Source organism: Trichosurus vulpecula, chromosome 9 (genome assembly GCF_011100635.1).
Source record: "Trichosurus vulpecula isolate mTriVul1 chromosome 9, mTriVul1.pri, whole genome shotgun sequence".
Classification (NCBI taxonomy): domain Eukaryota; kingdom Metazoa; phylum Chordata; class Mammalia; order Diprotodontia; family Phalangeridae; genus Trichosurus; species Trichosurus vulpecula.
The window spans coordinates 115,885,950-115,910,335 of NC_050581.1; the positions used below are offsets into that span (position 1 = coordinate 115,885,950).

General features: G+C 41.1%; 1 protein-coding gene across 1 annotated transcript in view; it reads left to right on the top strand.

The window, feature by feature from the left end:
• Positions 1–19,675, top strand: part of LOC118832219 (zinc finger protein 420-like) — a 40,733-nt gene extending 21,058 nt beyond the window's left edge. The window contains exons 6-9 of the mRNA XM_036739620.1: positions 12,641–12,958; positions 13,236–13,365; positions 17,429–17,523; positions 18,843–19,675. Of these exons, the coding sequence (XP_036595515.1) occupies positions 12,641–12,958; positions 13,236–13,365; positions 17,429–17,523; positions 18,843–19,675 (1,376 nt within the window). The remainder of the gene's footprint in view (positions 1–12,640; positions 12,959–13,235; positions 13,366–17,428; positions 17,524–18,842) is intronic.
• Positions 19,676–24,386: the final 4,711 nt, after the last annotated feature.

Genomic DNA, 24,386 nt, shown 5'->3' on the forward strand with positions numbered 1-24,386 from the left:
ATATCAAAAAGCATCAGATTTTGCATCAGAATTGATATCAGGAAAAGCTTCCTAACAAAGTTACCCTAAAGTGTAATTAGGAGGAGGTTCTCCCCTTTTAGAGAGATTCAGCTGGAGCCTGGAAATCCATTTGTTGAGTATGTTGTAGTAGTTTTCTATTTGCAACTAAATCAAAAGGGTGTTTTTGTCCTGCCTTCCTCTCTCTATCCTCCCTGCCTGCAAGGCCTTATGTAAGTTACATTATTATGGTTGGTGACCCATATTTTCTGGACCTAAAATCAGGTCCACCAGCTGTCTGTGCAATAAATGTGGGAGTCATATTAGCTCTGTATTTTTGTAATCATTGCCACCTCCAAGCATTAATATACATATTTTTAGATGTAGAGACTAGTACACCCACATTTTTGTGGGGAATTTGTTATCCAGTCTGACTCTACTTACTTTGTGACTATCTTAATGTCTGACTTGACTCAGAACTCAGAAAAAAAATCAGTATCAATGTCTTCTAGGTCCATTTACTTCTTTGAGGCATTTCATTTGTAGAATGGTACAGGCTCACTTTGACAAGAATACAAAATGGCCCCCAGTCCTTCTGCAGCAGTAGTTAAGTGCCCCAAAAGGGAGCAGAAGGTCATAAAACAGATTCTTTAGTGTTGCTGCTTTTTCACCCATTGTTCTGATTCTGCCTTTCTGGAGAACATTCTCTACATGGTAGCTCCACTAACTGCTTGAAGGCTGCTAGTGTCAAACAAAGGCTTGTACATTTTGAGCACTCCCCACCGTCCACTCACTCCCACTCTCCACCCCCTGGCCTCTTTTATTTTTAACAGTTTGTCTTGCTTCTCACTGAATGACATCATCATTAACACTGAATTGGAACAAACCTAATTCCAGAACATATTTGGGTCCCAGAAACACATTTATCTGACTGTATGAATTCAGGTTAATCTGGGTGTTTACAAGGGAATTTCAGTATTTAAAGAACTTGATTTCTTTCCCCACTCTGCATATATAAAACTGAATCAGAATTAATCAAGTATCCAGTCAACTTGAGGTAGTATGGTGTATTCCACAGGATCAAAAGCAATCAGGCTCAAGTCTCAGCTCTGCACTTTCATCCTTGTGAGATAAAATGTTCTGTCAATTAAATGAACAAGTTCAATTCTAAGTCTTTAGTAAGGACTTCTTCAAAGTATAATGATAAAGTCATACCATTTTTAAAATCAATTCTTTTATTTTGAGTAACATTCAAGGAACAGAAAATTTTTAAACTCTCAGGCCAAATGCGTGATAGCTATCCTAATACTCCATTTCTGTTATATCTGTAAGTCCAAGGTATGACCCTTTATATTCTAAAATAAATTTTTGATCTTCTGTTTTGGACCTTTTACTTTTAAGAAGTGCCAGTTTAAAATATGCTCTGTAAAGTTATAATCTAAAGCTTCTGGGTCAGTTCTGTGCATTAAGTTCCCAAGATGTGCCAGGCACTAATCAGGAACACCAACAGAAAAGCTCAATCATCTCTAATACATGTTGCATTCCCCTCAAAAGTATGGCTATTTTATAATTCAATAATGTAATAGGTTATTGCTGTAATGCAAGGCTTGTACAGATTTTAACCCCTAGCTGGGTTTTGGCTAATTGTAGATTTTACATTATTTGTACTGGTTCTCTCTTTTCCCCCACATTTGACAAGTTATCAAACTGGTTAAAATTGTTTTCTTGGGACAAGTGGAACTCCCTCAACTACTATTATCGCTGTAAAATCCATTCTGAGGGAATAAGATCTGGTTTAGGAAACAATGTACCACCAGTGAAACATTGCAGTTAACAGTAACTTGTGGCAAAATTCAACAGATGAAAAAAAATTCCCCTAAAAAAAAAAGCCTATGGTTCAGTATATCTTGCTCCCTTTTACTATACGAGAGTGGCTAAGCCATTGACTTCAAATTAGTTGTTTTCCACTTGGTTTTATCCGCAGTCATCGTATTGACTGCTGACTGCCCATCTTCCAAGATCATAGACTAGAATTCTACGTATAGGGCGGAACCCTACACTCCCTTGTGTCACACAGCTTAGAGTCCTTCCACGTGATCACAGGAGGTGCGGTTATGAAGCGCTTGGCGCGGGGCCGGGCCGCAGCAAGAGCTTCAGAAACACCGGTCAGTTGTCCTCCGCCTTCCCTTCCCCCTCCAGCTCTGAGCCTTCTACCCGGAACTAGTTGTGAACCGTGAAGGAAGCCCCTGCACGGCAGTCGGTTTCCTTGCCTCTGTCCCTGCTCTGTGCCCTTCCCTCTGCACACTGAGTGCTTGTCAACAGACTGGGCTGCAGGGTCAGGTTACCGAAGGGCGCTGGCGCCCTCTGCTGGGAGGCTGAGTGCACGGAGGCCGGACGAGGCAGCTTGGGATAGTCCAAGGCTGGGGAACCAGATCGCTCCACCGGGGTCCTGCGCATGCGCTCGTGCAATGGTGTTACCTTAAAGCATGTTCCGAGGGAAGGATGAAAAAGATAAGGAGGATGGACGGGAGACGGGAAACAAGGGTGCGGAAGTACCCTTGGGGAAGGGAGGCGAGGCCCAAGGCCAAAGTGGTTCTTCAGCCTTGACTGCAGTATAGCTCCAGGGCTAGGCTAACTTAGTGGAGAACAGAGTACTAGTAGCCTAAACATGCGTATTTACAGGGGGTAGGGCGGGGAAGGGGAACGAACCTTGGGAATGTCTTCTGCGCAGATGCACATCTTGGCCGAGAGGGCAGGGACAGATTCTGCCGTTGGCTTCCAAGTCCTGTCCTGAGCTCCGGGTTATGGGCGCTGGGCGATTTTACTGTTTGTTGAAAGCCCATCTGCCTGAGAGCTAGAGTGGTCCAAGTAAACGGCAGTGTTACCTGATGACAGACGTGCCACTGCATTGAGGAAAACAAAGCTATTTTTTCCTTTTGTCTGCTATCAGCCTTCAGTGAGCATTTATTAAGTGCCTACTGTGTGCCCATCACTGTGCTGAGCTCTGGGAATATGAAAAGAAAAATGACTACAGCTGTCCTCAAGGACCCTAAGGTTCTTCCTTAGGTAGTTGTGGAAATGTAGATGGGAGCCAAATTGTGGATGACTTTAAATGGCAGGCTGAGGATTTTAAAAGTTGTTCCATAGTGATTAGGGAGTCACTGAAGGTTTCTCAGCAGGATAAATACATAGCCAAATTCCATTTTGGGATATATCAAGTTTGAAATACCTACAGGGAAATCAGATGGAAATATCCATCAGTCAACTAGTACTATGGAACATTCAGTAGTGATGTTATGGCTGGATGGGATATAAAGGCAAAGTCAAGACTTTTTTTTATGATAAGGAGACTTAACTGTGTTTTTAGGCAAATCAGTTAGTCAACAAGCACTCAATGGCAATCTATGTACTAGAAACTGGGGATTCAAAGACAGAGAGAGACAGAGAGAGTGTGATGATGATGATGGTGATGATGATGATGGTGATGATGGTGATGATGATGCCAGATGAGAAGGAGCCAGTGGAAAAGGGAGAGACTGAAGACAGATGACAGAGGGGTTGACCTGAGACCTTGTAGTTCTTCCTATAGAGCATTTCTCACATCCCATTTCTTCTTTATATTCTTTCTGCCACGATCTTAGTCCTAGTTCTTATACCTATTACCTGGATTATTGTAATAATCTCCTACCAATTTTCCACTTTATCTACACACTTCCAGACTAATCTTTTTTTAAAAACAAAGGTCTGATCTGAAATAACTCCTGTGTGTATATTTCATATATACTTATATGTATGTATATGGTTTCCCCCTGATAAAATATAAACTCTTTGTGAACAGGGACTTTGGTTTTTGTCTTTGTATCCCTAAATCCTAGTACAGCATTTACTACATATGTATCTGTGAGCCATATCATGATCTCTGTGAAATGGCCCCTCCCTGGGAAACAGAAACTGAACCCAAAGGACTATGCAGTACCTGACCCTCTCGACACTCAACTAGACTGGTCCTTGAAGACCTAGTCCATCACTGGTCCACTTTGAATTCATAATCTACTACCAGAGTCTTTGAAAACCTAGAGTCATCTCCATGCTTCAAAGAGACCATGAAGTTGTACTTTAGTGAAAATAGGAGTAGAATGATTGTGAATTATCAGCTAGGTAAGGTAGTAGATATAGTACTGGGCCTGGAGTCAGATAAGACCTGAGTTCAAAATCTGGTCTCAGATACTGGCTGTGTGACCCTGGGCAAATCATTTAACTTCTGTTTGCCTTCATTTCCTCATCTGTAAAATGGGGCTAATAATAGCCAAGGAGGATGTGAGAATTGAATGAAGTAATAATTGTGAAGGGCTTAGCACACTGCCTGGAACATATTAAGTATTATGTAAATATTAGCTATTATTATTATAATATTCTATCATAATTCTCTTGCCATTGTGTTTCTCCTGGAAGCAGCTCCCCAGCATCTTCCATGTGGAGAGACACCATCTGTTCTCTAAAAACTCCTATGTGTAGATGCCATCTGAGACACTCTGGGTATTCACCATCTGACCTTTCTTTACGTTATAACTACTGCTACTAATATATCACATTTCTCTAGCATGTTATTGTTTGCCAGGCATTTCCTCACAACAACCCTGTTCCGTAGATAAGTGGTTGGAACATATGTATCTTCTTTTTATACATGGGAACACTTGTAACAACAATGTTGCTAGCAGCTGTTGTGGGGGTGAAAGACCAACAACAAGAGCACACAGAAGGGCTGCTAGCACAGGTTCTTCAATCTGCTTTTCTAAGTTAAGCAACTTTGAGGGGTTAACAATCTCAGTTTAATTAAACATACATATATCATTTACTCAGTTCAGGGGGAAAAGTCAGAACACTCAACTTCAGAGCAAATATGAACAGAAATTACAAGCATACATTTATATAAACAAAACAAATAACACACCGAGATCAACAGAGGCCTCTACCTGTCTGACCAAAGAATTACATAGTTAACAGAGAGAGGCACCAATATCTGGGTTTTGAAAGCCAGGGTGAGGCTGCTTCAAGGGCTTACCCAAAGTCTTGTCACGAATACTCTTTCAATGAGTGTGATAACCTCTGAGTTTATATACACTTCTTCAGAGTTGAAGGGCATCACAACCATGGGACTCAAACCCACTGGACTTAGCCTTCCCCTGCTGTGAGCAGGTCATCAAAGACTCCTGATTCAATCAAAGATTCTTTAGTGCCAAGAAGCACTCCAAAACAAAGACAACGAAAAGTCCTACTTTTCTTGCCATTACATTTGAAAGCCAAGATTCATCAAAGGTACTTGATTACATAAAAAAAGTCTCAACTTAATTACCATAACAAAACAGAGGCTCAAGGAAGAGCATAGTGCAATGGAAAGGGCATTTAGCTTGGAATGCTGAACTAGGAAATGAGCTCATGTCCCGGCTCTGTTACAGTACTACATACTTGTATGACCTTGGTCATGTCCCATCACCATCTTGGTTCTGTTTCTTCATCTATTAAATAAGAGGGTTAAATTACTAGATGTCAGGGTCCAAAACTACTCTTTTTTTATTATTAGGAGGCACCCTGTTTTCCACAGCTAAGGCCCAGCAAACAAACTGTACCCTGAACTTGACATATCCTTTGCACTCACCCTTTGGATGAACACTGCTGTAACTAAATCACAGAACCTACGGTCCCTGAGCTTGGGCAAGCAGCAACAGGCCCAGACACGAAGTCCTACTATGAATGGATTTTTTGTCACTAAGCAAACTTGCCACACTGTTGCTGCACTATGCTGTTTCATTCTTTGTCTAGACACAAATACATAAATCAAGGTTTAGCCCCACTGCCTTGGATCTCCTCCTATAGGAGATCCTGATACATGTGTCTAATTTCTCTCCCCCAATGGAATAAAGAAAACTTTTTGCATATAATCTGTGTGAGCTTTTTTGTATTTTTGGCATTAACAGTGGTTACAAAACATTTGTGACCTTTTGGTCATTTGTTACCAGAGTTGACTGCCCCTTCCAGGTTTAAATCTATAATCCTATGATCAAGAGGGAAAGGTACTTGTCTAGGGTCCTATAGCTAGTATTTGATGTGAATCCAGGTCTCCTGACTCTACGTGCAATGAATTTCTCCATGTCTTTATGAACAGAGGTAGGTAACGAGTGGAAATTGTAAAGGCTCATTTTGATGCCTTTACAAAAACTTTCTGAAAATAAGTGTTGTCCCAAAGTGCAACGTATGAGTTGTACAGAGGATTGTGGATCATTAGAGGTTCGAAAGGGTACAGTGGCTAGGGAGACTCTGCTGTTATGGTTATATTTTCCAGGAAAGGCAGCTCACGTCATCCCTATTAACTTGTCTCCATCAGAAGCCAGAACAGAGTGGGAGAAGAGAATGTATAAATGAAAAGGCATTTATTTAGTGCCATTTATTATGTGTCAGACACGGGTGGGGGGGGGGAGGGAGAGGAAGGGGCGGGGCGGGAAGAGACAGAGATAGAGAGAGTCTAATAAGGAAAGACAACACAGACAGAGGAGGGTGGAGGGGGAGGAGGCTGTAAAGGAGTCGTTGGTAGATAATAGGGCCGGGCTGGCTGGCAGGATGGTACATGAAACTGAAGCAGGATCCCATGCCTCATCCCTGCCCCCAGCCCCCACTTTGAGAATTGGGAGCCCAGCTTGCTGGAAGCTTCCTCTAGCCCCTGTCCTCAGAACGCACCGTCGAGTCGCACTCTTCTTTACCAGCGCCCGCCGACTTCCTAGAGAGAACTCTGCAGGGAAATCAGCAACCGGAAGTCCATGTTCACGTGCTTCCGGTGCAGCCATGGTGCTTCCTGGAGTAGGGAAGGCACCCAGGCTCCCGGAGCTCCTCGCCGCCCCGCGGGGGGCCCCCCCCCCCCCCCCCCCCCCCGCCTTCTCTCTTGTTGAGTCTCGGGATGGGCTCCCGAGGACTGGGAGAGGAGGGGAGGGTGTCCCGGGGCTGCTGGGAGGAGCCACCTCTCCCCACGCCCCCTGCCCCCCTGCCCCTCCCCACCCCCTCCTTCCGTCGCCTCTGAACACTCCTCCACGAATCCTGTAAACCGAGTCCTTGGCAGTTTGGAGTGCGAGGTGGTGCTGAGCTGGGCCTTCAAGGTTGGATAGGAGTTAAAGACCGCTTGGGCAGGCCCAGAGAGGGCGGAGGCCCATGGCGGGAAGGGGACGCCGTTCCCGGGCTTGGGAGTCAGAGCCAGTGAGGGCCTGTCGGGTTTGGGGTCGGGGAGAGGTAATGAAGGGAAAAGCGGGTCCTTGAATGCCGGGATCGGGAGTACGTACTTTATTCGGAACCCACGAGGTAGCCCACAAGGGGTTACCCTATGGATCAAGGGGTGGATTAGGGTCGGGGTGGGCCTGGAGGGGTGAAGGGGAAGTGACCAGTGAGGGAGGCGGCCAAGGAAGAAGCACGGCCAGAAGACTCACCCTGTCTCTGGTTTATGGCCAAACTACCTTTGAAGAAACCAGAAGATGAGGAACTGATCAAGGTCATGGTGATGAATTGTAATACAGGGAAAATTAGGAACCCTTGAGAAACCCCTAGCTACTGACAAGCACCCCCAGGAAGAATGGACTCAGATATCTTTGGCATTTAGCAAACCCCCTGGGACTCCATGACTCCACCAAGGAATGTCAGTAGATAGGACCATCCCACTGAAGGATAACCTGGCAGATCCTTTCTAGCAGATATCCCTGGGGCTCTGTGACTCCAACAAGGAATGTAAATGAGATTATCCCACTAGTACGATAACCTGACTGAATCTTTTGATCAGCCAGGACCTTTGTTCCTGTTCCCCCCACCCTGTACCCCCACATATCCTATATAAGTCAAGCTGTCACCCCAACACGGGGCCATTGATTTGTGGTTGTTACCCCAATGGCTGCCGGCTAATAAATTCTCCATTTAAACTTATATTCTGTGGCATGTCTCGCTCGCTTCTGGTACAACAAATGGAACAGCAAGAACCATTTGGATAATGGAGACATGAGCTGGAGTAATGGGGATGAGGGTGGGCTGGAACAGGATGAAGTATAACGTGGGATTTATTCCAGGGAAGGGGAAAGTGACATAGAAACAATACAGAAACACACGTGTCATGGAAGAACACGACATGGAATTAGGAAACCTCAGATTGACTTTCTGTTCCGATGTTGACTTTCTGATTAGCGAGTAACTTCATTTCTCCCAGTTTTAATTTCCTCATCTATAAAATGATGCACTGGACTAGATGATGTCCAAAATCCCTGGTAGCCCTAATGCCCCAGGACATTACATTACATACTGTGTGGAACACAGTAAAAAAAAAAATGCTCCCAATTAGAGTAAGTATCAAGGGGGAGAGGAAAATAATGATCCAAATAAGTAGTAGCATGGATCCAACTTGTTACAGCCTTTGAAATATGGGAGTTTGGATTTGATACTGTGGGCAAGAAGACTCATTGGCACTTCCCCCACAAAGGGAGGGGAATTACAAAATTGCTTTATACTGGGTAAAAAGGAGTCATGAGACACTAGAGACAAGGAAGCCAAATGGTAGGTTTTTGCAGTAACCCAAATGTGTCCTGTTAGTGCAAATGTAAGATGGTAGGGGTCCCACAAGTTGAGGATCTAACAATACAGAGTAATCTAGGAATTAGATCTTAAGAGCCTGGATGCCTGGCAATCAGGCTTTTCCAGTAGCAGAGCACACACCCTGTATAGCTTCTGGGGAGGAAATTAAATTTCTTGTAAAAATGAAGAATCTCACAGCTGGAAAAGCTAGTCCTGACCCTGCCAAAAGCACACATGTCTACAGTGTTCCTAAGAGGTAATCTGGTAGTACTGGATAAAGATGGTGAAAACTGGGTTAGAATGCTAACTCTGAAAATAACTAGTTCTGTGACCCTGGGCAAGTTACTTAACTTCTTCAAGTCCCACTTTCCTCAACTATAAAGGAGTAATACTGTTTTCACTGTCTGCCTCAGAAGGTTGTAAGGAAGGTGTTTTGTAAACCATAAAGTGCTTTAGAAATGGGAGTTAATTGTTCCAGAAGCTTTCCTATCAGAGAATGGCCCAGACTTTTATTACCATGGATATTTGTTTTCACAGAGGACTGCTATGTTAACAGTATTCTTTGGTGTCTCAGTAGATGACACACTCTTCCCAAGGGTAGTTCTTGGAATTTAAAGCTTACATCTTTGCTGGGGAGAAGCCAGCTGAAGTGAGGACATTAGCTCCTACGTAAGGGTGGTAACTACTGAAGTTGTAGCCCTGGTTTCTCAAGTCTTGGGTGTCTGAGAGCTGGAGACGAATCAGTCCTGGAGACAAAGATCCAACCTTTGAGGGGATATCACTACTATTAGTGAGATCTTCCATCGACGACTTCGGGTTTCAATATCAGGAGACGTAGTATGGGACACATAAGGCCTGGAGACACTTCTGAGAAACTCTGTCAAAGATGGCTGAAATGTGGCAAGCACAAAGAAAGTCCTGTGTTGACTGATGCTAGAACAGTTCCTGACCATCCTGCCAGGAGAGATTTGGACCTGGGTGCAAGTGTTATTGTCCACAAGATAGAGAGGAAACTGGCTTGTTAGATGATTTCCAGAGACAACTTGATGGATCAGGACAGAAAGTGAGATTGGAAAAGAAAACTATTAATTACTTTGGGAAGTACTAGTCACCTGCTGATTACCCCATTCAGCCAAATAGATGATGACTTTGAATGTGAAGCAACCTTCCTTCCTTTTCAAACTTAAAACTCCAGGGCTGCATGATTCCTTCAGTGTTGGTGCTCCCTCTGCTGGTAAAGATCTCAGTCTTCCCAACTTGGTTGGTGGCATCTTGTAGTGTTCTGATCATTTCTCGTAAAGCATTCCTAAGCTATATGATCTTGAACAACCCAGCCATTTGCCAGGTTTTTAAATGAAGTGCCCACTGTTTGACAGGTAGTTGTGCCAGATACTGAGGGAAATAGAATCTAGGGTAGACCCAGACCCTATAGATCTCACACAGTGTGGTGCACAACTCTAAAACAAAATAGCCCATGACATGTATCCAAGAGGTTCACAGTAATATGTTTTAAAAATTCATTTGAACTTAATACATAAAGACAAAAAAAGAACCATTCCATGTACACAGCACAACATAAAAAGAGGATTCACTATAAAAGCATGAATTTATGTTTCAGACTACCTTTTTTAAAAAAACTATATAATAAATACAACAAATTGTTTTCAAAGCTATACTGCTTTCTGTGTTTCTTTCCAAAATTTCTTTTATTCTCTGCTCTGTACTTTTTATATTTTTTTCCCTACTTCCCCAACCCACCCTAGATATGGCTACCATTAGACATAAAAATGTATTTGTGTGTGTGTTTTATATATATATATATATATATATATATATCACACATATATAAAACCATACTATACATCTATTTATCATTTCTTCCTCTGGAGGCAGATAGCATCTTCCTTCATATGCCCTTTGTAGTTGATTTCAGTATTTATAATACTCAAACTGATTTAGCCACTCACAGTTCTTAAAATAATGTTGCTCTTACTGTACACAATGTTCTCTTGGTTCTGCTCATTTCACTCTTCATTATTTCATGCAAGTCTTTCCATATTCTAAAGTCAACAATCTTATCATTTCTTACAGCACAATAGTATTCCATCATGATCATATACCACAACTTATTTAGCCATTCCCCAATTGACAGGCATCCCTGCAATTTTCTGTTCTTTGCAACTACGAAGAGAGGTGCTATAAATACTTTAGAACATATAGGTTCCTTGCCATCCGCATCCAGAGAAAGAACTATGGAGTCTGAATGCAGATCGAAGCATACTATTTGCTCTCTTTTTTTGTTTTCTTTTTTCTTTCTCATGCTTCCTCCCATTTGTTCTAATTCTTCTATACAACATGACTAATATGAAAATATGTCTAATAAGAATGTATATGTAGAGCCTATATTGGATTGAATGCCATTTTGGGGAAGGGAGAGGGGAGGGAGGTGGAGAAAATTTTTAAAAATTATGGAAGTGAATGTTGAAAACTAAAAATAAATTATTTTTAAATAAAGAACATATAGATTATTTTCCTTTTTCCCTACTCATCTTGGGAAAGAAACCTACTATTTGTATTGCTGGGTCAGAGGTTATAGACAGTTTAATGACTCTTTGGGCATAATTCTAGATTGCTCTCCAAAATGGTTGGATTAGTTCACAGTTCCACCAACAGTGAATTAGTGGCCCAATTATTCCACAACCCCTCCAACAATGGTTGCTTATCCTTTCTATCACTTTAGCCAATCTGACAAGTATAAAATGATATCTGAAGGTTTAGACAAATTTGCATTTGTCTAATCAATTATGATTTAGAGCATTTTATATGACTATAAATTCTTTTTATTTCTTCATTGGAAAACTGCCTCTTCATATCCTTTGACCATTTTGTCATTTGGGGAATGACTCATATTTTTTATAGATTTGACAAAGTTCTTTAAATATATAAGATATGAGACCTTATCTGAGAAACTGTCTATAAACTTACCCCTAATTTTCTGCTTTCCTTCTGCTCTTGGAAACACTGGTTTTATTTGTACAAACCCTTTTTAATTTAGTGTAATTGAAATTATTAATTTTATATCTAACTTTGCTGTCTGTTGTTCATAAATTGTTAGATTATCTGTAAGTCTGAGAGGCAATATGTTCCATGTTCTTCTAATTTTCTTGTGATATCTCCTTTTATATCAACACAGTAGTGTTTATTGAGGTCTGGGTAAGGGAAAGGCTGCTGCTGACAAAGTGTCAGAAAAGGCTTCCTAGCTAGAGTAGATGGCATTTGAGGGGGATATTAGAGGCTGGTTAGGGATTAAACAAATGGCAAGGGGGAGGAAAGACATCCCAATTACTGGTCAAAAAACAACACCCTTAAATAGTCCTGGTCTTGAAGTTTGTGCTTTTTGGTAAAACCTGTTTGAATTTTTGCTTTGCTGGCAGAACCTTTGACCATCCAGGGTTACCTTCAGGCTCCCTTGAGAGCCAGAAAAACTTTAGTGGCAGAACTTACCAAAGAAGGCAAAAATTTAAGAGGCCAAAGAGTACTTAACTTCATATATCCCTTTGATCTTTGGCCCCTTGTAATTCTATTTATTCAGCAAACATTTTATAGGTACATACTATGTAGAGGGCACTGGGATTAATGCTTGGAATGCAAAGGAACAAAATGAAATAATCCTTTGTCCTGCAGGAGCTGACATTTTCCTGGGGGGTGTTGGGGATACAGAGGTGGTATATATAAATATGTATAATGTATAATAATAAAAAATATATGTAAACATGTAGGAAAGAAGGTAAGGGCTCTTTCCCCTCCCTCTCTCTGTCTCCTCTGCTCTGCCGGCAGCTATTCAGCTTTGCCCCTCACCCCCTGAGAATGTAAGCCTGCGCCAATTTCATCTCTACCCCTGCTCTTGTGAGGAGCAGCTCTCAGATGCTGAGTAGACCATTAACTGCAGTGGTACTGAAACGGCCAGAGATTCGGACAGATGAGAACCTCAGCATTTGGGCAGCTTCAGGTCCCTTGACGTCACTTGTCCCCGGATGTGGATTCCAAGCTAGCGCCGTATCAAGGGACGTTGACACAGCAGCCAAGTTCATTGGGGCCACTGTGGGGGTGGCAGGCTCTGGAGCTGGGATTGGGACTGTGTTTGGAAGTGATGATTGTGATAAAGCCTTCACTAGTAAGAGAAACCTTCTTGATCATCGAACAGTCCATACTGGGGAAAAACCGTATCAGCGTAATGAGTGTGGAAAATTTCTCAAACGTTGCTCAGTTCTTATTTGCCATCAGAGGATCCATACAGGGGAAAAGCCTTTTGAATGTAAGGAGTGTAACAAAGCCTTTGCTACTAAGAGCAACCTTATTGATCATTGTAGAGGCTCGGAGCTGAGTCTGACCTCGACATGAACACTTCATGTTTTGAGAAAAGGCTCCATGGAATGCTTCAAACAGGGCTTCCGGGAACCCGGACCGAGATGGAACACGGAGATACAGTATGGGAAAAAGAAAATGTGGTACGTAAAAACCAAGTGATAATATTGTAGAAACACAGGCAACATTCTTGGCATATGACTCACACAAAGGCTTCAAAGCAGTAGAAACACTATATAAGAACTTGACTAGCTTTCAATAAATGTGCTGTGTTCCAGTACCCACCCGACCGTGTTTTCATTTCCTGGTGACTCTGGTTGGGGTCAGCCAGCCGGACCGCGACAAGTGGCGCCCACACGTGGGGCAGGAACACGTGCCACAAAACCCCGGGAAGGAGCTCCGAATCAGGTACCGGGGATGCAGGGCTATAATTCGTGATAGCTCACAGAAACTAAGTTAGTGGGCGGTCTCGGTACACCGGCTGTTTATACCGGAGAGACAGAAAAAATGGGTCATGAGTTACCGAAGCACGCAGGGGAAAATGATCGGTAAAGCTACTACACCAAATTGTTAAAAAATTTAATGAAGGAGAAGGGCTTGTACTGCACTCCCAAACAGCTCCCTACGTTCCTAGATGTGGTGTATACTTGTTCCCCCTGGGTGCCCAGTGAAGAGACTATAGATCCACAGAAATGGAAAATAGTTGGAGAGCAGATGAATGAATAGTATTCTACAGTGGGACCAGACAATTTTCCGATAGAACTTTTTCTTTATACAACATTATTAAGATTTGCCTGTCTAAACCAGAGGAGCACAGAGGGGTTAGAAAATTTCCCAGGAAAGCCAGACTGAGGAGAAGAGGGAGTGTGAGGACCCCGAGCCTGACTACAAATTCCCTCCACCGCCAGAGCCATGTTTACCCTCCCGTCCCTTGTATAAGCAGCTGGCGCCTCTGAACACAGCGATACAAAAAGCAATTTTACAAGCCAAAGAGCGGGGAGAAGATTTCGCGGAATTTTTGAAAGAGGCACAGCTTTATTGTGCAGTAATTGAACAACAAAGGGGGGGGGGGGGAGACCGCGAACCTTTCAGCAGCTCAGCCTAAGGTACTTAAACGAGCTAAGGAAAGCCGCTAGTGCATACGGCCCAACCTCACCATGTTAACAAGCCTCCTTGATTCTTTGCAAGTCACGGCCCTTACTCCTCTTGACTGGGCAACAAATGGCAAAATTATGCTTGGAGCCGGGTCAGTTTTTACTCTGGCAAACGGAGTTTCATTTTCAATGCCAAGAACAAGCTCTGTGGAACCTCGAAAATCAGGGGGCAGCGGGCGCGGTCTTTGATCAATTAGCGGGGGTCGGTCATAATTCTACCCCGGACTGACAAATGGGCTATACATTAGAAGTTCATAATCAATTAGCCAATTGTGCCCGGAGGGCCTGGAATAAATTACCCGGCAAACAAGATAAAGGACAATCTTTCACAAAAATACAGCAGAGTTTACAGGAAAGTTTTGCTGATTATTTGGCAAGGTTACAAACAGCAGTAGTAAGAACGGTAGGCAATGGGCAAGCCGCTGATATTTTAACCTCCAAATTGGCAGTGGAAAATAGCAACCCTGATTGCAAGGTCTTAATGACCATGAATCCTAATGCCCCTATTGAAGAAATGATTCAGAAATGTGCCCGGGTGGGCTCGCAAACTTTTTATGTTAGCTGAAAAATTTTCCGGAGCGGCAATTACCTAAAAAAAGGGGGGTATGCTACAATTGTGGAAAATCAGGACATTTTAAAGCTGAGTGTAGGAATAAGAGAAAAGAGGGATCAGAGAAAAGAATGCCTCCTAAAGTGTCCCCGATGTGGGAGAGGCTTTCATTGGGCAAATGAGTGCCGATCTGGGAAATTAGAGGGAAGGGATCCGGGAAACGGGTGCAGGGGCTCTGCTCCGAGGCCCCGACACACTTTAATTGGAGCAATACTTTCCTCACCCCCAGTGGTCTGACTGCACGGACACAATGGGGAGTTTCCATTGCCCCAGAAAAGGTGCAACGAAGTCCACCGTTTTCTTATGTAGGTACCTTAGTAAGTGAAAGGAAAGTCCAACCTCAAAAAACGTAAGTAAGAAAGGATAGATTACACACTCTTAACGACTTTCAGAAGTTGTTAAGCGACATTAGTTGGGTCAGGCCCATGATTCAATGACCATTACAATTGCTCTCTTCTTTATATGACATCCTAAAAGGAGATACAGATTTAAATTCGCCCAGAAAATTGAGTCCCGCAGCAGAAAAAAGTTTGAAAAAGGTAGAAGCGGGGATTCAAAAACAGTTTGTAGTAAGGCATGATTTAACTAAGCTAGTAGAGGTCGCCATAGCATTTACTGAAATTTCCCCATTAGGATGCATTTGTCAAAAACATGGAGTTATTGAATGGGCTTACCTCCTGTCACAACCCAAACGATCCATTAGTCCTTATCCCAGTTTAGTAGCTCAATTGGCATTTAAGCTCATAAAGCGCACCTTGTCACTCTTGGGGACAATGCCTGATCAAGTGGCTGGCTATCCCATATACACAACAACAAATACAAGATTTGTTTATGCTTAATACAGAATGGCAGATCTCATTAGGCACATATCAGGGACCTATTAATCATGGATATAGCTTTCCAGGACTGAGATTGCCACACAAGAATGGGTCTTTCCAAGAGTGGTGGTTAACCGACAGTTACAGGGAGGGTTTATAGCATTTACTAATGCTACCAAAAACGGTCCAGCATCTGCATATATCCCTCAAAGACACTCCCGTAAAGTGATCACAACTCCTTATGACTCTACTCAACAGAATGAATTGTTTGCCATAATTTACATTATCAAATCAGTTGGCCAACCACTTAATATTGTCACAGATAGTCATTATGCCATGGGAGTAGCTAAGGATATAGAGACTGCTCAGATTAAGCATGTTAACACACCCATATATGGACTGTTCCAGGAACTTCAGATCTGTATCCGAGACAGAGAACATGCTTTATATATCCTTCATGTCCCATCTCATACAGACATACCAGGGCCCATTTGTAAAGGCAATGACATAGCAGATTCTTTACTTACCCTAACAGAGTTACAAGCTCAAAAGAGTCACAATCAGTATCATCAATCAACCAGAATGTTGGCCAAACAATTTAACATTACCAAAGAGCAAGCCAGGAAAATTGTTAAAGCCTGCACCACCTGTCTCCCGTATCAGGCACTCTCTAGGAATTCAGTCAACCGGCAGGGTCTTGCACCAGGGCAGCTATGGCAGATGGATGTCACTCACATAAAAGAATTTGGAAAGATGTAATATGTTCATGTTGTAGTGGATACCTTTTCTTCGTTTACCATGGCCACTGCACTCACCGGAGAAAAGACACACCATGTCATTGCTCACCTATTTTGGTGTTTTTCTGTTTTAGGCATTCCACGACAAATTAAGACAGATAATGGACCAGCATACACTAGTCAACAGTTTAAACACTTTTGCTTACAACATCACATTCACCATATTATCGGCATCCCATTCAGTCCTACCGGCCAAGCTATTGTGGAACAGAAGCCCAGGGACATAAAAGCTACTTACAAAAACAAAAGAAAGGGGGAGACGGGTTTGGTCAGTGTCCACAGGGACGCTTAGATATAATGATATACACACTCAACTACCTAACCTTAGACAAAGACAATAAAACGCCATCCGTGAAACAGTTTGGCTCCTTTAAATTTCATTTGTGGGAAACTGAAAGTAGAATGTGTTATGGAAGGACGTCAAGTATGGGATATGGGAGGGGCCCGGTAACTTCCTCGCATGGGGGCAAGGTTATACTTGTGTTTCCACAGGAAATGAGGAGATCTGGGTTACAGAAAGAAATGTTCGAGTTATGCACCAAAGTGTGGAGGCTGAAACTGAAGAAAAGGAGGAGGCGAAGGAGGAGATAGACAAGGGCAAGGAGACAGCAGAACAAGAAATTGACAGAGCTGCTGCTTCTCCTGGACACGATGCAGGTGTTCAAAGGAGCTATAGTCACCAGAAAGTGGACATTCTACCCTAACCCTCCATGGGTCAGAGTAGCAACTTGGGAGGATCGATTCACCAAAATTATCATACAGGGGAACGCTTCTAAGCTACTGAGTGTTGAGTTTGGTGTTCGTGGCAATCCGTTCCCAACATACCGTTTAATTTCACGGGACTTAGGATGCCCTGGTATGTTTTGGGAGGGATGTTGTCCAAGACCCCTGTATTCAGTTAGAACATTACTTGGGGATTTACATCGGAAAAGAGGACTATATCAATTTCATGGGGGCTTCCAGACAAAACTTTACTTGTACCACGCTGGGAATGGCCGACGTGCCTTCTAATGACAGTACTCATAAAAGCTTGCTGCCAGCCTGTAATCCCAGACTGTGGAACTCTGAGAAACTGCTTCCTCCACTCCTCAGGTGTCATACCAGGACTCTCACACAATACAATAATACCTTTTTGCGCCTTGTGTCCTGGTCAGGAATGGGTGCAGCAGGCATGAATCTCTCCAGTCGTGAGTAGACTGAATTGTGGAAAGCTATGGCTGCCACAGGGAACCTTAGCATTAGTGAAACATGGCACCCTGAGGGTGGAGGTTCAGAACGTTCCCCGAATAAGGGCATGTCTGGGTGGATATTATGCTTTTATGTGGGAAAAAAGGACAATGTGAATATCAGTAGAATAGAGATTGGGTATAATGTCACATGTAGAAATTGTGTAGTAAGTGATCGTATTGGTCAGCAATCTGGGAAGAATGTCACGGTTTTTGTGTTAACGCGGCCTTCTTTTGCTATGATACCAATGGAAACCAGCGGGTGGTATCAAAGCCCCTCTGATAGGGTATTTGAAAAGCTGATCGAGAAGGGACAAGGCAAATCCCGAAGAAAGAGATGCATTAGCTGTGTGATTTTAGGAGTAGTTATGTTGGTATCCATCATTGCATCTGCTGTTTCAGTGGTCATGTCTGTAAGCACTATGCAGAATGAGGTGGTCACAGCTGAATTCACAAAAGAACTCTCGAAAAATGTGTCCATGGGTTTTAGAATACAGAACAGAATTAATGATCAATTTTATCACCAGTTAAATGCGGTTAAGGAAGCTATTGTTGCTGTAGGAGATGAATTGGATGTCTTAGAAGCACGATTACAAATGAGATGTGACTACAGACGTATATACCCATGTGTGTTACTCCTGTAGATTATAATGAAACCATGTATAACTGGACATATATACTTAATCACTTAAATGGATTATGGGGCAATAGTACAGTGTCCCTCAATATGGATGATTTACAGCAGTTAGCTAATGCTATAGATGAAGCTAGCAAAAGGGACCTTAACCCCGATAAGACAGCTGAAGAGATCTGGGATTGGTTCAAGAACAAACACACCTTCTCTTCCGTATGGCACTGGTTGTTATCATTATTAACAAATGCTGTAAGTGTGTTAATACTCCTGTGCCTGGCATGGAGCTTGTTCAAAATTATCTTGAGAGTTTTATTCACTCATTCTAAAAACATCCAGTATCTCTAGTTACATCAAAAGAAAGGGGGAGGTGTAGAGGCTCTGAGCTGAATCTGACCTTGACATGAACTCTTCATGTTTTGAGAAAAGGCTCCAAGGAATGCTTCAAACAGGGCTTCCAGGAACCCGGACCGAGATGGAACACAGAGATACAGTACGGGAAAAAGAAAATGTGGTATGTAAAAACCAAATGATAATATTGTAGAAACACAGGCAACATTCTTGGCATATGACTCACACAAAGGCTTCAAAGCAGTAGAAACACTATATAAGAACTTGCCTAGCTTTCAATAAATGTGCTGTGTTCCAGTACCCACCCGACCCATGTCTTCATTTCCTGGTGACTCTGGTTGGGGTCTGCCGGCCGGACTCCCGACAGATCATCAGAGAATCCACACTGGGGGAGAACCCTATGAATGCAGTGATTGTGGGAAATCTTTCATTTTGAAGAAGAGTTTCATTGGCTACAAGAGACTCCATAATAGGGAGAAATCTTATAAATGTAATGAGTGTGAAAAGGCATTCAGTTACAAATCTAGTCTTTTGATACATCAGCGAATCCACACTGGGGAGAAGCCTTATGAATGTAATGAATGTGATAAAATCTTTGCTAATAAGAGCAACTTTGTTGATCATCAAAGAATCCACACTGGGGGAAATCCCTACAAATGTAGTGGCTGTGGGGTACTGTATATTTTGAGGAAAAGTTTCATTAGACATCTGAGACTACACAATACAGAGAAATCTTATAAATGTAATAAATGTGAGAAAATACTTAGTTACAGATCCAAGCTTCTTGTACATCAGAGAATTCACACACGAGAGAAAGCTTTCAAATGTAATGATTGTGACAAAGCCTTTACTCATAAGAACAATCTCATTGATCATCAGAGACTCCACACTGGGGAGAAACCCTTTAAATGTAACGAGTGTGGGAAGACTTTCAAGTGTAGTTCAATTTCTACTTGCCGTCAGAGGATCCACACTGGAGAGAAACCTTATATGCGTAATGAGTGTGGAAAAGCCTTTGCTACTAAACCAAATCTTATCGGTCATCAGAGAATTCATACTGCAACAAAACCATATGAATGTATTAAGTGTGAAAAAGCCTCTAGACATAGCCAACTGCACATCAGAAAATAGACACAAGGGAAAAATCTTTAAAATATCATGAATAAAGAATGCATTACATTCAGTTCTCTGGTCTCTCCCCTCTCCTCTCTCTATGCCCCCCCCAATTTTTTTAAATTTAACTTTCATCACTGAGAACATTCAAACATGTGACCCAAAACAGAAAAAAGTGATCATAAGTACAAATATAACTATCAGTTATTTGTCTATTCTTAGAGAAAAGTGAGTATGATGACTTAACAAAGTTGTAATATCATCCTGCTCGTTTCCATCACTACTAGTTAGATTTAAATTTTTTTTCAATTAACAAGCATTTATTTTCTTTTTCTGCTTCCCTTTCCCTTTGCAAAAAGCAAAGAAAAAAACCTTCTAAGAAATATATGTATGCAAGCAAAACACATTTTCACATTGATGGTGTATTAAATGCCTCATTCTGCATCTGAAGTGTCACCTCTATATCAGTGTTCTGGAATTGTGGTTGGTTGTTGCATCGAACAGATTTCTTAACTCTTTCAGTTACTTGTCTTTACAATGTTGTATAACTTGTTCTCATTCTGCTTGTTACTTTGCATCAGTTCATATAAGTTCCCAAGTTACTCTGAAACTTACCCTTTTGTCATTTCTTATGGCACTATGATGTTTCATTACATTTGTATAACAAAGTTTGTTTAACCTTAGCCCAAATGATGCCTCTTCCCCATTTATCAATTGAGAGAATGACTTTTATTCTTCTAAGTTGTAATCAATTCCTTATATATCTTGGAAATGAGACCTTTATCAGATAAGCATGCTGCAAAGACTATTTCCAGTTAACTAGCTCCATTCTTCCCTTATTTAAACTTAATTGATGAAATCCATCTCTTCCTACAATCTTCTGCTTCTGCCTGCCCCGAGTTGAAAGAGAAAGAAAAACAAAAACCTTGTAGCAAATATATAGCCTCATACTACATACACCCTGATTCCATCACCTCTTGGGAGGTAGGTAGCATGTTTCATCATGAGCAATCTGGAATCTTTGTTGGTCATTGTGTTGATAAAAGTTTCCTGCACTGTCTTTAGGTAGCTAGTTGGCACAGTGGATAGTGCTGGGCCTGGAGACAGTAAGACCTGAGTTCAAATGTGACCTTAGACACCCACCAGCTGTGTGACCCTGGGCAAGTTGTACAAACACTGTCTGCCTCAGTTTCCCTATATGCAAAATGGGGACAATAGCATCTATGTCACAGGGCCATTGTGAAGATAAAATGAAACAACATTTGTAAAATTATTTGCAAAGCCCAATATGCTACATCAATTCTTAACCATTATTTTTAAAATTATTATTAATAAGAGGATGATGAAAGAAATGGAAGGCACTCAGTACCAGTGCCCTAGGTTTAAGGCATTTGGTTTCTTCTAGACCCTTCTTTGCCTCACCCAGAGCCCAATGACAGATTTTTATCTTCTTTTTTTCTTTCCTTTTAAAACCCTTTTCATGATCTAACCTCTATGGTTAGAATTTGCCTTGCTTCAGAGTAATCCCTTCCTTAATCTATTCTCTTTTGTTCCCCCTTTTCCCCCTATTTCCTTAAATATATTTAGGGAAATATACTTTTGTACATGTCTCTGTGTGTGTTCTTTTCTACTTTGACCAGTTACGATGGAAATAAAATTTGTGTCACCTGCTCCCCTTACCCTTTCCTTAGGCTTCTACTTGTGCATCCAAAGTATGAGCTAATTTTTCCTGCTCTCCCTCTCCCTTGGGCCTCTCCAACCACAGTATTTTATCCCTCCCTCTCTTTTGTAAATATCAAAACATAACAAAACCATTCCCAGGTTCTCTGTCTTATTAGACTCTCTCTATGACCCCTGTGGAGACAAAGAGATCATCTCTCCATCCTTGTATAGTCCCTTATGATTGCTTGTTCATGTTTACCCTTTTTTGTTTCCCTTGATTGCCTGGGTTTGTATTTAAGAGCTTCACAGCTTTGGTGTTTTTATCAGGAATATTCGGAAATCTTTTTTTTAATGTCCATTTTTTTCCGTAGGATCAGATTTTTTTCTGGGTAAGTAAAAGCCTATATCTTTCGCTTTCTGGAAAATCCCACCTTTTCTTTGGCTGCTAAGTTGTGTAATCCTGATTATGGCTCGTTGGTACTTGAATTCTTTCTTTCTGACTACTGGCAGTGTTTTTTTTTTCTTTCACTTGGAGGCTTTAGATTTTGGCTATGATGTTCCAAGGAATTTTTATTTTGGAGTTTCTTTCTGGAGGTGACTGTTGGGTTCTTTTCATTTTCTATACATTGTACATGATGTTCTATTTTATGCTTTTGTATTAACATATGTACAAATATACGTATATGTATACATACATATACATGGTTTGGTTTCTTTCGAAAATTATATAATGGTTTATCAATTTGATTGGTCTTTTAAAAACAGCTATTTTATTAGGGGTTTTTTTAGTTTTCAGTTGCTTAGTCTACCACTGATTTCTTTAAAAAATGTTTTTTAAAATGATGTTCTCTTAAATTTTTTCATATCACTGTCACTTCCCAATGACTTCTCTACCCCCCTCCATAGAACCTTCTTTTGTAACACATAGAGTCAAGGGAAATATATGTCTGAAAATATGTGCCTCATTCCTGCTCTTACTGTCTACCATTGTGTTGAAGGGCAAGAGGCATAGTTCACCATCACTTCCTCTGAAGTAATGATTGGTCATTGCATTTCTCAGAATTCTGAAGTCTTTCATTGTTTATTTCTTTCACATAATTGTGATCATTGTGTAGTAAATTGTTCTCCTATATTTGTTATTTCTTAGAGCACAATATGGAAGAACCAAGAGGAATTTATACAGTTACCACAATAATGTAAGGAGAAACAACTTTGAAAGATTCTAGAATTCTGATCTAGGCAATGACCAGTCTTAATTTGAGATGACTGTTATTATCTTCTTAGCATAGGTGCTGTTTGTTTTCATTTGCCGAGGTATGGACTAGAAGTGCACATTGGGATGTACATTTTCACATGGTCAGTGTGTTGATTTTTTTTTTTTTTGCTTCACTATCATTTGTTACAAAGGAGAATTTCTATGAAGGGTGTGAGTTTGTGGGTAGTAATAGGGATGCAAGAAAAGAAAACCCAGTAAAACATTTAAAAATACGCAGAAGAAAATAAAGACTAATTTAGAAGGGGACACAAACAGAGCAGTTTTGTTACCGTTGTTTTGAATTTCAATTTTTTTAATTAAAAAAAAGCAATTTCATAGTTTCATATGCAAATCCTTCTTTGTGTACTGAAAAGTTCATGTTGATTGCTAATGTTCATAATAATTAAAAGGAAAAAGTGGATCAATGAACTAAGCATGCATTTTGAAATTAGAAAATCAACAAAAAGTTTAATTGACAAATCAGTGGTTTTTTCTTTAAAATAATGAGAGAGAAATCATTAGCTCATGATTTTTTTAAAAGAAGAAAATTAAGTTGCCAAAATAAAAAATTAACAAGGTGAATTCAGAAATTACTATACAGAATTATGTGTCAGCCAAACCAAAAATTTAAAGGAAATGGGTACCTACTTGCTAAAATATAAAATACCAAATTAGTAAAAACAAGCAACAGAACTATTACCTCCATCTCAGAAAAATCAAGCAATCCATAATGAAGTACTGGACACACACACACACACACACACACACACACACTGGTCCAGATGTATTTATAAGAGCAATCAAGCTTTAAAAGAGCAATAAATATCTGCCCCATCAATTTTTCTCAACAATAGAGAAAGAAGATGTTCAAATTTCTTTTATGGCCCTAGGACTAGCTTCTTGAAGTCTCTCCCAGCACATTTAAAAATTCTGTGTGGTCCTATCAAATTGGAAGGACTTTAAACAAGGGTCCAGTGATGAACTCTAGGTTTCTTGTTAGAAAACTAGTCTAAGTTCAGAGAATCTCATCACAAAAAGTTTCCCACAGAGCAATAATATGTTCAGCTCTCAAAGACCATCTACTAAGTCGTAAAAGGTATGTAGTCTGAGTTTTAGGGAGTATCCACGCTGACAGAAGTAGGCATTCTCAAAGAATAAATGTTTTCTAACTTGTATGGTAGTTGAATGTGAACTCCCTGAAGGCAGAGACTACAGTCTCTTGTGTCTTTATGTATAGTGCCTGGTACACCATAGGCACTTATTAAATACTTACTGATTAATAATGTATATTCATGATTCCTTCAGCTGTGAACATAAACTGTCATATTCATTCCTTTATCCCTTCTTTAGCACAGTGCCTTTTTCAAAGTAGTGACTTTATATTTTGTTTGTTTAATTGTTTGAAATTCAAATGAAATTCAATGAAATTGAAATGTTTGTTGAATTGAACCAAAGAGAAGGGGATCATTTATAACTGGAGGAACCAGTTGTGGAGGAAATGGCAGTAGAGCTGGACCTTGAAGCAGGTACAGGTTGTGTCCTGGTAGACATGGGATAAAGGAGATAAGGGGAAAGCTCATTCCACATTTGTCATCTCCACAGGGAGATAGAGAATTATAGAGACAGTGATGGAGAAGGGAAGGCAGAGTGAGATTAGGAAACTAATTCAACTTGCCTGGAGTTGCCAAAGGGGAATACTATGAAATATAGCTGTTAAGGGGTAGAGGCCCTGGATTGTCTCAGGTTGTAAAGAAGCATTTGAACACATAAGCCTATACAACCATAGCACTGGGCTTCACTGCTAATGTGTTT